This window comes from Pelophylax lessonae (genome assembly GCF_965119305.1).
Source record: "Pelophylax lessonae genome assembly, chromosome: 3".
NCBI lineage: Eukaryota > Metazoa > Chordata > Amphibia > Anura > Ranidae > Pelophylax > Pelophylax lessonae.
The window spans coordinates 88,417,283-88,430,383 of record NC_138770.1 but is presented as its reverse complement, the minus strand read 5'-3'; the positions used below and the strand labels follow the sequence as shown (position 1 = coordinate 88,430,383).

Below are 13,101 nucleotides of genomic sequence, written 5' to 3'. Positions count from 1 at the left end.
CAGAAAAAAACGCTCCATCTGCAGACGAGATAAAGAGTCTGCCATACAGTTGTCTTTACCAGGTACATAAGCAGCCTTAATCCATATGTTCAAGCGTAGACATGTGGAAACAAGGTATCGCAAAAGCCTGATTACTGGTGGGGATCTGGAGGAAAGACAGTTAATGGCAAACATAACACCCCTATTGTCAGTCCTAACCATTAAACGTTTATTCTGGAAATGTCGTCCCCAAATTTCAAGAGCGACCACAATTGGAAAAAGTTCCAACAGCACGCTGTTCCGAGTATAACCCAATTGTATCCATTTGTTTGGCCAAGAATCAGCGCACCAGTGAGTGCGCCAAATAGCGGCAAAACCCACCGAGCCCGCCGAGTCCGTGAACAAACAAAAGTCCTTGTCAACGATAAAATCCTCTTGCCATATTGTCTTACCATTAAAATGTAACAAAAACTGTAACCAAACCATCATATCCTCCTTAATTTCAGCTGACAACCTAACATGAGAAGAGGGGGATTTTAAACCGGAGATCACAGTGTACAATTTACGAGAGAACAACTTACCTAACGGTATAATCCTGGAAGCAAATGCTAGCAAACCTAACAGAGATTACATTTCCTTCAACGTCGTCTTTTTCTTACGAATCATCTGCCGCAGGCTGTCCTGTAATTTTTCAACCTTTTCGAGCGGTAGGCTAAATTCCATCAAGTCGGTATCAATAACGATGCCTAAAAATTGTACTTTAGTAGAGGGCCATTCTGTTTTTTCTTGAGCCAGAGGAACGCCAAACTGACTGCAAACCTCAAAAAATGTTTCAAGCAAATGCAGACAGTCTGTGGAATTAGCCCTACCCATGAACAAAAAATCGTCCAGATAGTGAACGATATCATTGAAACCAGCTTTAACGGACACCACCCACTCCAAAAAGGAAGAAAAACACTCGAAATAAAAACACGATAAGGAACAACCCATTGGAAGACATTTGTCAAAAAAATAATGATTCAAAAAGAAAAATCCGAGAGAATTGAAAGAATCAGGATGAACCGGTAAAAGGCGAAACGCGGATTTAATGTCGGTCTTAGCCAACAAAGCCCCTTTTCCCAACTTTCTTAAAAAGACCAACGCATCCTCAAAAGAAGAGTACTGAACCGAAGCCTCATCCTCACCAATCTCATCATTCAAAGACCCACCCAAGGGAAACGATAAATGATGGATAAGGCGATATGTATTAGGCTCCTTCTTCTGAACAATGCCCAGCGGAGATATCCTAAAGTTGGGAAAAGGGGGGGAAACAAACGGACCCGCAAATCTACCCGCAGCTATTTCTTTGTCTATCTTCTCTATCACTATGTCCACAAGATGATCCACCGACCTGAGGTTCTGAACAATCGTACAACCTAAACCTGAAAAAGAAGGCAAATAAAACCCTTCAGAGAAACCCTCAGTTACCAGGGTGGCTTTCTCCCGGTCTGGGTACTGTTGAAGCCACGGCAACATTTCTTGTATTCTCACCGGGGTTATGGCCTTTTGAAAAAGAACCCGATTGTTGTGCACTGTGCATCTTTTTGAAGCACTTGGCAATGGGATGGGAACCTGCACAAAAAGCACATTCGTGCTTGTATTTGCAAGTTCCCGGCCACATACATTGGGAGTCATTGTACGAAAAACAGACTCCTTTGCGAAAGGAAGGGGTGGCAGTCTGCTGTTGCGCCCCAGTGGAAACCTGTCTACCAAAATTGGATTTTGGCAGAAAAAGATCCAGCCAAAGGCTGACATCTTTTACTCCCCATTTCAGGTTCTGCTGAACGGATAACTTCTGGCGGAAAGCTACGTCATAAGAAAACCAAGCATTACCGCCAAAGCTTTTATATGCCTCCAAAATTATATCTAAGTGTTGGAATAAACCAATGCTCCTCCCAGGATGTTTCTCGCACATTACAGCGGCATAAATAAAAAATGCCTGCAACCAATTATTAAAGGTTTTTGTGACAGGTCGCCTCCTGTCTTCCTCCTCCTTTCTGTCACCCTTGGACACAAACTCCTTTACTGATGGTAGAAGAGAGAGGAGATCGACAAATTTACCGCTCCATATTTTCTCTTTAATACCATCAGAAAGATGATAACCCAACGGGGATAATTCGCAAGTCAGAGCCTCCCTAAGACATGTTTCCGGGAGATTCTGGGATTTAGCCAAAGCGACAGAAGCAGGAGGCACAGGAGGAGAACTAATGCTATGTGTATGGTGACTCTCAGGGGATTGCACATTAACAGCCAGCAAACCGCCAGATGGCGCCCAAACATCCAAGGGAGAAGGCTCATGAGAAGATTGTACACGAATATTAGCAGTAGAAACCATAGCTGTATTAGTCACAGGAGTGAAGGACACAGGTGGATTAATTACAGGAGATGACAAAAGTGGATTAGACACAGCAGAAGACACAACAGGCACTGTAGACACCAAGGGGTTAACAGACACAGCAGGCAAGCTATCAGAACTGTGCATTATGGCCTGAAAGGTAGTGAGGAATCCCTGAAAGAGGTCAGATAAAGCCCCAGCCTGAGTGGGCATACTACTGGACCCCCCCCGAAGCCCCCCCAGGCCTGCATGATGCATGAGGAGTGGTGGGACATTGAGCTCCCCCTGCAGGGGCCAGAGCAAAAAATGCAATTGCGGGCGCATGGCATGGGGCCAAAGTAATAGATGCAGCCGCAGGTGTATTGCAAGGTGCTATTGAAGTAGATGCAGTGCATGGTGGCTCCGATAATGCAGCCCGAGAAGTGGAGGCAGAGGCATAATTATGTGACCCTGATAGTGTAGCCCGAGAGGTGGAGGCAGATGGAATCTCACCTGGCCCTCGGACGGGCGGATGCTCCGGAACCCTCAGCCGACGATCCTCTTCTGCCACAGGAACTGAAGAACCCCCGGCGGGGTGAGAAGCAGGCCTGCCCCTCTCCGATCCTCGCAATGGCAGGCGTGCCGACTGCACTCGGTCCGTTCCGGTGTCATGGGATGGCGAAAACCGGCGGCGCTGGGCCCGTCTCCTCTTCGCCGGGACGGCCGACTCCGTAGGACGTCCGCGCGATCCTCTTCTGCGCAGGTCTTCTCCCCGAGCGTCCGCATCCTGCGGCGGTGACGACGATGACCTCCGTCCTTCACCGATGACGACTTCCGCTTGTCTACTTGACCCGGCGACCGGCTCCGTCACTGCCACGGGACGAACGACCTCTTCCGGTGATGTGCCTTCGCTCGCGACGGACGGCATCTCCAAACACCGACGGATTCACTCCTCGGCTCCCGCTTCTCCGGCCCGCTCGATGAGGCGTCGCAGAAGACTCATGTTACCAGACGACAGAAACCGGTAAGTCTATCCGAAGCTCCAATTCAATCTTTGGAAACGAAAACTTGACTCGAAGCTCTGTTCTCTTCAGCGGTACCGGAGCCTTGACCCGAAGTCTTCCTACCGACAGTAAACACCGATGGCTTGACCCGAAGCTCCGCGAACACCAGCACGGCAGTTGACAAGAAGAATTTGCAGATACCGAAGGCAATAAAGCCTGATAGGTATGTAAGGTCAGTCAGACAAAAAGCTGAATCTTGACACGTCGATCTCTCCTGAGGCGAGTGACTGCTTGTGCGGATGAGCCTCTTTTTATAAACATAGGCAGGCTCTAAGGGCGGGAAGAAAACAAGCTTAAACTGGAATAAAATCTAAACTCCCTAGCTACAGGTCTAGAATGATATGATTGGGGGCTTATTCAACCTAACATAAAGCTATGTGCCTAATCTGCCCTAGTAACAGGATGACCTATACCTAAAACATAACTAGCAGCTCTTTTTTGAAATAGATTTTGCCTGTCACCATCCCATCTGAAGAAAGGGGCTCATTCAAGCCCCTTCCTTCTTACATTCCGCTAGCACAGAAAATAGCCTAAGAACATTTATATTTTGCCCCCTTTGCATAGAATGAATGTGCATGCAATTTAAATGGCAAATTCCTTTGGAATTTTTTTTAATAAATACAACTCTATGTGTATAGTCAGTGTTTGAATGAGAGATGATGAATGGCAAATAATCATGACTACATCCTGTTGCTGTGCTAACCCTGTAGTCAATGTGGAACCGTGTTGCAATATGGCTAGTTTTACTTATTTTTATTTATTTGATAGTAACTGTTCTTCATAGTTTTGAGCTACTTTTGGTTGACTATATTTCTATGTATGCCTACTTGGTAATATACAGATAAGAGCTAAGCAATTTAGATAAAGCTGATTGTGCTCTGAAATACACTTGTTGTGTCTATCCCTAGGCAAAAGAAGTTGTGCTGGTGAAACCTTGGCCAAAATGGAGCTTTTCCTCTTCTTTACATCCCTTCTGCAGAACTTCACCTTCCAGACTCCCCCCGGGGCTGAGATAGACCTTGAACCAGCAGAGTCTGGAACCCATGGACCGAAACCTTACCAACTTTGTGCAATACCTCGCAGTTAATAGGTTTATCTAAACAAAGTAATATGAAATAAGTTCAGTTTAGATACATCTCATCTAGCAAAAAAGAACTGGATCTGCAGAAGCATACTCCTCAAACACCTGCTTTATTCATGTTTGTTCCCTATGGGTTCTTTAACCAGCTGTGGACACTGGATGTACTCCACAAGCCCAAAAACTCTTGATCAATGTTTATGAGCCTCACACTTGCCAACAATTCCCTATAATGAAAATGGCAGTTGGAAGATGCTGTGTAAATAAAGCAGCTGAAAATGGACCACCTGATAAGCATTGTTCAGGTGCTAGATAGGGGGATGCAATGGAAAATTATTTTTGTATCTACTCTGCTTTACTCGTTTGAAGATAAAACAGATGAGCCTCAGTCTATGCATGATTTCAGTAGAAGCAACCTGACAAGTAAAAATAATAATTAAAAAATGTGTTCATATTTAACCCCTTATTCACCCTTAGTTTACCCTAATCAGCCTTAACCACTTAAGCCTCGGAAGATTTTACCCCCTTCCTGACCAGGGGGTTTTTTGCGATTTTTTACTGCGTGACTTTAACGGACAATTGCGTGGTTGTGCGACGCTGTACCTAAACAAATTTCACATCCTTTTTTTCCCACAAACAGAGCTTTCTTTTGGTGGTATTTGATCACCTGTGAGATTTTTTGATCATGCGCTATAAACAAAAAAAGAGCGTAATTTTTGCAAAAATAACAATATTTTTCACTTTTTTTTATATGAAATTCCCCCACAAAAAAATGTAAAAATCAAAATTTTTTAACATTTTCGGCCAAATTGTTTTATGCTACATATGTTTGGTAAAAAAAATCACAAAAAGCATATTTTGATTGGTTTGCGCAAAAGTTATCGCGTTTACTAACAAAAGGAAAGATTTTTGTCATTTTTGGTGGGTTTTTTTTTTTACGAGTAATGGCGGCGATCTGCGATTTTTTTTGCGGTACTGCGACATTGCGGGCGGACAGATCGGACCCTTGACTGACATTTTTGACACTTTTGGGGGTACCAGTGACATTACTGCAGTAATCAGTGCTATACATATGCACTGTTACTGTAAAAATGACACTGGCAGGGAAGGGGTTAACTGTATTGGACAGGGAGGGGTTAAGTGTGTCCTAGGGGCGTGATTCTAACTGTAGTGGGACATGGCTACTAGTGTAAAAACAGAGATCAACGGTTCTACATAGTAGAACCGTCTGCTCTCCATTTTTACACAGGGGAGAATGACAGGCGGCTTGTTTACATAAGCCGCTCTGTCTTTCTCCCGCTGTACCGACGATCGTAGTGTGACCGGCGGAGATCGGGTCCGCCGGTCACGCGCCCGCACTCCACCTTGATCGAGCCGAGGTGGGCGCGTGCTTCAGCGGGTGCGTGCTCGCCCGCTATTGGCTCAAATCCCAGTGACAGGCGAGTGACGTAGATCTACGTCACTCTGCCTGGCCGGGGCTGACTGCCGCAGTAAATATACTGTGCGCAGTCGGCAACCGGTTAATTAACCAGTTCTGAACCGGAAGGATTTACCCCCTAATGACCAGGCCATTTTTTGCAATTCTACACTGCGTTAATTTAACAGACAATTGCGCGGTCATGCGACACTGTTCCTAAATAAAATGAATGTCCTTTTTTCCCCACACAGCTTTTTTTTTTTTGGTGGTATTTGATCACCTGTGCCATTTTTTTTTTTTTTTGCACACAAAAATAGAGCGACAATTCTGGAAAAAAAAAACACAATGTTTTCACATTCTGCTTTAGAACATCCCCCCCCCCCCCCAAAAAAAAAAAAAAAAATTAAAAATAAAATTTTTTTCATCCTTTTAGGCCAATTTGTATTCTGCTACATATTTTTTGTAAAAATAATCGCAATAAACGTATTTTGATTGGTTTGCGCAAAAGTTATTACGTCTACAAACTAGGGGAAAGATTTATGTCATTTTTATTTTTTTATTAGTAATGGTGGCGATCTGCGATTTTTAGCGCTACTGCGACATTGCAGTGGACAGATCGGACCCCAACTGACATTTTTGACACTTTTGGGGGGACCAGTGGCATTACTACTGTAATCAGTGCTAAAATTATGCACTGTTACTGTAATAATGACACTGGCAGGGAAGGGATTAACCTAGGGGTGATCAAAGGGTTAAGTGTGAGCCTAGAGGAGTGTTTTCTAACTGTGGGGGGAGGGACTTGTGAAATTATCACAGAGGCCTGTGATCCTATATAGGAGGATCACAGGCACTCTGTCATCATTTCAAAGAGAACAACAGTCTGCTGTGTTTACAACAGCTGACCGGTGTTCTCCCTCAGCGGGGAGCGATCTCAGGTGGCCTGCAGCAATGGGTGCCACCGGTCCCGTGCATAGGCATCCCCGCTGCCTAGTGGGGGTGGGCATGTGCTGTTGGCGGTGTGCATTTGCCCCCCAGGACCGCTCCCTGTGAGCCGATGTTCCCCTACGTCGGTTAGCGCAGCTGAGCCAGCCTGCCGCATTAAATCTGCGGCGGGTGGTCGGCAAGCAGTTAGGATGGAAGTAAAGGCTAATATAATTTAGGTTAAAAATGTTGCTTTCCTCTCTTCATACCTATTGCTTTATACTGGAATATCACCCAGTAGATTCCATTGCGGTCCCTTTTCTAACTGCATATTAGTCTTTGCTTCCACTTTGACGTCTTCTTCCTCTTCTCCTCTTAACTATTATTTTCTTGATGTTTTTTTTTTTTTTTTCTATCTTTCTTAACAGTATTTAAACTTTTTTTTACATTTTTTGTTCATTATTTGCTTTTTGTCACATAAAAAAAAAACCTTAAAAAAAAAAAATCAAAATTAATTATTATAATAATAGTAAAAATAATAATAATATTAATAATTATTGCTTTCAGAATTGATGAATTTACTGTCTGGGATAGGATACAATAGGAAATTTGGAAGTTAGGTCACCTTGTACATGAATGATACAAAATAACTCAATGATTAATATTCAAAGATGTAGAGGGTGAAGGTAGTGCATCTCATCTCATTTCTCAAAACTGAGATATATAATTTATTTTTTGTTTCAAAACTTTTGAACCAATAAAATATTTTGTAATACAAAAAAAACTACAGCTGGTGTCTGTTTTCTGAGACATTTGTAACGGTGTCATTAAAAATGTTTGTTGTTCTCTTACCAGAAAACACTTTTTCTTTTCTGATCCACAAAGGCATTCTGATACTTACAAGATCAAGAAGTTATGGGGGTATTTTTGTTATAGAAATTATTAGCAAATTATATTTTGAAAAGTAGGACACAAGTGTGGGTAGGGTGCAGTGTGGTGCTTGGGCGGCAAGGAATACACTTAGAGACCAAGGTAGATGAAAACACTATGATGAGAGAGTTCCAACAATGGACAAACAGGTCGACGAGAATGTACAGCTGAATGGAGCCACCAGGGCCGGAGTGGGACTCATTTTCAGCCCTGGAGTTTCATGCCTTAGACCTGCCCACTTTAGTTCACGACTGACTATATTAAAATAATGTAATTAAAACCTCCGAATATAAGTTTGCAATGGCGCACCGTTCTCTACAGCCTTGTAATTCATTGTATTTTTCAAAAAATATCATCATTTCCAATTCAGTGCAAATACAGTAGCCTTCTCCGCCATGGATTCCCCCAGATCCTTCCCCCCTAGTATGTATGATGCATGCATATTCTTAGCCCCCAAGTGCATAACTTTACATTTATCAACATTAAACCTCATTTGCCACATAGTTTTTTTTAAATGTACAAAAATATCGGCCAATATCGGCCAAAGCCGATATTCAATGGCCAAAATATCGGTATCGGCAATAAAAAAACGATATTGGTCGATCACTAATTCATAGTGCTGCCAAAGCAGCCAATTCCATGTTTTAGCTTAGTATTAAAAATTAGATTAAATATTGCAGTGATATAAAGTGGGGAACTTTTGTAATCTGTTCTCCGGCTATAGCTCACATAAAACCTCTACCCTGTACCAATTTCTAGAGAAATACACAGACATGCAACGATGTAGAATCCACAGATCACATTCAGTTTGGTGAAAGGTGACGTTACATTCAGTCATGTATGGTCTATGTGCATTTGTTCAAGGACCTCAAAAGCACCTAAGCAGCGTCCATTGGAGGCTTTTTTTCAAATTTTGCTTCAGTAAACTACCAAACCCTGCAACTGTGCTACAGTCAGAAATTAATTTACTTCACCTTAATCTTAATTTTATGTATTTCTAAGAATTATGCAAAAATCTAAGATTCATGCAAGCTCCCACATGGAATGCATGCTTGTTGTTACTTGTTCCTGTACTGTGCAGTTGTCTCAGGGACACCAAAATGAATGATGGCAACAAGAGGACCTTACAACTCAGGGGCAATATCTCCTTATTCAAGGCCATACTTCACCTCACCCTGCATAAAATGCTAGTTAAAACTGCAAAAAAAAAAAAAAAATATCCCCTAAATACCTGTAGGGAAAAAAAAAATTAGCCAATTTACTTACCTTTCCCCCAGCTTCCTCCAGAGGTAGCTAATCAAGGAGGACATCATCTCCTTATATTGAGGAATTTAAACCCTCTTCCGCTATGAATGCTGGGCCCCTGCCTGTGTGTGCCTGATGTCACTGGTTGCTAGACACCAGGCGGATAGCAACCAGTTCAGGAATCACACAGTGTGCGTTAAATTCTGGGACACTGCTTTGTCCTGGAATAAAACTGCCTTCACTGTCATTCTACATGACAACCCCCCAGATGTTGTGCCCGGTGCGGCCGGACCCCCTGCACCCAGTGCCGAGACAAGGTCATTCAGTGCCCAGGGCAAACATGGCAAGCTGTGCCCCCCACCCCATCTATAGATAAGGCTAATAATGGTAGAAGGTTTGTTTCAGGCAGTAGGGAGGCGATACAATGGCTCCTTACCTCCTGTCAAATGCTCTCTGAAGAGCAATCTGCATGATGGTTGCTTTTCAGAGACCAAAACACGTGTGAACAAGCCCTTAATTATTTATTTTTTACAAATGTTTTACCTTATTTATATTGTTTTGAGAATTTATATGTACAGTGTATATATATATATACTTTTTACATTTTTAACTGCCCTGTTGGGGGGCTTTTATGAAATATCAGGGCTCTAAACAGACCCCAGATGTTTCACTTTTGAGACACCATGTGGTTTGGTGCGTGTGTTAGCAGATGTGTGGGGTGCCATTACCAATAAATGGCACTGTCGCACGTCTACTAATGGACGATTTGTTTGTGTGTGTGTCAGGAAAGCCACAATCTTGTGACTGACATTCAAAGGTGAGAACTTTGCCTTATAGTGGGGTCACACCAGTGCACTGCGGTTTGGTCACAGTGTGATTGTGTGTGCTTTTTACCTGGATTTTAGGTGCACTTCTATTGAATTCCATTACACAGTGCGTTTTCTGAAACCGCATCAAAGATGCAACATGCAGGACTTTGATGTACTTTCATGAAAACGCACTTTGTAATTGAAATTCAATAGAAGTGCACCTAAAATCCAGGTAAAACGCACACACAATCACACTGTGACAAAACCGCAGTGCATAGGTTATTAGGGATAGGTATAGGGGGGATTGGTATGGGGGGGATAGGTATAGGGGGGATAGGTATAGGGGGATAGGGGGGAATAGGTATAGGGGGATAGGTAAAGGGGGGGGTAGGGATAGGGGGGGATAGGGATAGGGGGGAATAGGTATAGGGGGGATAGGGATAGGGGGGATAGGGATAGGGGGGATAGGGATAGGGGGGGAGGAGGGCAGATCTGGGCAATAAGAACATGTGTTAATGAAGAGCAGAGTGAAGGACTGTAGAGAAAGTGCTAATGCTGCATTTTAGGACAGGACAAGGTCAGCTAAATAGCTGCTTGGATAGCCCAGAGTTGGGACCAGAGGCTGCAGGACATGCAGTGCAGATTTATGGAGTGGACAGCTGAAAGAAGATGGTGAAGGGTTATTGTGAACAGGAGAGAGGAGCAGAAGACTCAGTGCTGACTTACTATTGTGCAGGGAAGGTAAAGAGAGGACATGCTGCGGACAAAGTGAAAGTAAACAACGAGGAAGATTCAAGTGACCTGGCTGGGAAGAACAAGCTGACAGGGGGGAGGGGAGCTTGTAAAGAGTAGAGTGATAAACAGCAGAAGAAGAGATAAGGCAGAGGTGAAGTGGATGGAACGGACAAGTTCGGGGATCATACATTGATTGTACAGTGACAGGAGGGAGAATGATATTCACCCCTGTCAGGCAGGAGAAGGCAGAAGCTCCCAGTGCGTCCCCCCTTCATCACAGATATGGACACTTCCAGGGCAGATGATACTTGTAACTTTCGGCAGTACACCGGCCCTGCCTGCACCCCAAATGGACCAGCCCACCTGGAATTCTCCAGATGCTCCCTATTAGCCAATCCGGGCCTGGGAGCCACTTACAAACAGTAGTAGAGGATCGAGGTCCTAGACTGATGCCAATAGCTTCTGTAGAGAGGAGCGGGAATGCTGCCTGGCCAGTCCAAACCCAAACAGGTGGCTTCCTTCGAGGAGATGGTGCAGTCCCTGCATTCTTCCTCCTCCTCAGGAACCTTTCCCTGCCACTAAGCACTTTCCTTGTCAGACAGATCACTTGTCCCTATACTGCCCACTCGCATAAAGTTCATTAAATTCAGGAGCCGGATTCTTACTTAGACTCCATCTGACCCAGGATGGCTGCTGAGGTCACAAGGGATGCCACCGTCCAATTGGACAGTTGTCTCCCTGGACCTGCAGGAAGTCATAGAGGAGCAAGGTTCCTCACAACTTCCTTACCTATCTGCATTGCCACTTTGATCAAGCACCTACTAGAGTGGGGAGTACAGGCTGCACCTGCCTACACACATCTAGACCCTTTTTGACGCAATTTACTGAGTTGGCTTCCAACAGCTTTAATGGAAGGCAGGAGCACATTTTCACTGTTCTGCCCTTACAAAATGCAAAGGTTAAACCTCTTTTTCTCCAGATTGTGGCAGGGTGACCCTGTGCCACTGTGTGTGATGAGGCCGTTTTTGCAAGATTTTGTATCAAGCAAGCACACTAATGGCACAGGTGTGTGCTGGCTTCATATAAGAACCAGAGATAGAGCTCAGGGCCCCACCCATCTGAGGGGGTCAGTGTGGGAAGAGAGCCATGGGAAGTGCTGGTGTTCACCATGGTGTAAAAAAGTTTCTGAGGAGTCAGGAGGACCCTAAAGAGTTACTTGGAGCAGTAAAGCTGCCACAAGAGAGCCAGGATGTTAGGAACGCTCCCTGAGCACACTGATGTGCTGTCTGTCATCCTAAGGGTTAACCTAGTGCAGGCTAATGGCAGCAATTGGCAACAGGCTGCCTTATTTAAACACCCCAACAGCACTGTGCCTTTGCTGTCTTGTCTTCAGCTTCTCCATGTTCCTGAACCTGCGTCCTGTTGATCCCTGCCTGATTCCTGTTGACCTTTGGCTCATCCCTGACTTTGTTTGTTTGCTTGCTGCCCGTCCTGACCCCGGCTCGTTTGACTATTCTCTTGGATCCTCCTTGTCTGCTCATCTGCCTTCGGACCTTGACCAGTCCTCCCCTGGTGGGGCGACCCTGGGGACTGCGACCTGGTATTCACCCGCAGCCAAATCCATCCTCACCATCAGAGGCCCTGGTAAAGACCGGTGGATACTTAGATTCCGCACCTCAGGTTAGCCTGTGCTACTCACCTCGGGGGACCCCATCCAAGCTCCGCCCACTGGCAATCGGTAGGCCTTCCTCTACACGACAGACTCCTACTAGTATTATAACACAGGAAGTTGAATGTTTTATTCGATTTATGGTGATTCTGAGAACCCTCTGTGTGGGAAAACATATCTGTATGAATTTAGTTTTTTTAATTAAAAGTGGGCAGGAAAGCCCTGAAAACGATATCTTGCGTGGAGTAAACTCACTGTTTTGGCATCACCATTGGGCTAAGAAATCCCAACATGTCACAAGATGCAAAGATTGACTTTGTGCATTTTTTGATGACGTGTGAACAACTTTGCACTATGGTACTGGCACATAAGAATTTATAAACTCTGCCCATCAAGTACTGAATTTGCAAACTCCTTTGAGTCCACCAATAAATCAGCAATGATAAAGGGGATATTCTAAAATCCCTTGATTATGTTGGGTTGGGTGCACCTCCTATGCACCCCTCTAATTTGGGAATTCTGTTGGAGATAATGGATGGTGAGAATAAGTGGGGCAATTGTGCATAGTTCGGCTAAAACTTTGGTTATTCTTGCATTGTGTCCTCTTCTTTGTGAGAAAAGGAGAGAGCAGCCCTGGAGTGTGAAAAAGATGCCTATACACGATAAGCCATTGGGTGTATATCCAGACATCTTCAATAAATATTCCACACCCACCAGATGAACAGGAGGACTTAACGCATCAAACGACTCCTTCAGGGCATTCACCAACTGACGGAGGTGTGAGATATGGGGTTATCATTCAAAGCTCTGTACAAGGCTTAATTTCTATGCTAATCTGGTGAGTTTTTTTCGGAAGGAGAGAGGAACCCACATGGTATGGTGAAAGAGTCACAAGCTTGGA

The 13,101-nt window shown here is 44.3% G+C and overlaps 1 protein-coding gene across 1 annotated transcript in view; it reads left to right on the top strand.

Moving 5' to 3' along the window:
* The window catches only part of LOC309551316 (cytochrome P450 2B11-like), an 87,086-nt gene extending 82,154 nt beyond the window's left edge, over positions 1-4,932 (top strand). Inside the window, exon 18 of the mRNA XM_082251851.1 lies at positions 4,305-4,932. Within this exon, the coding sequence (XP_082107977.1) occupies positions 4,305-4,483 (179 nt within the window). The 3' untranslated portion in view covers positions 4,484-4,932. The remainder of the gene's footprint in view (positions 1-4,304) is intronic.
* The last annotated feature ends 8,169 nt before the right edge of the window (positions 4,933-13,101 follow it).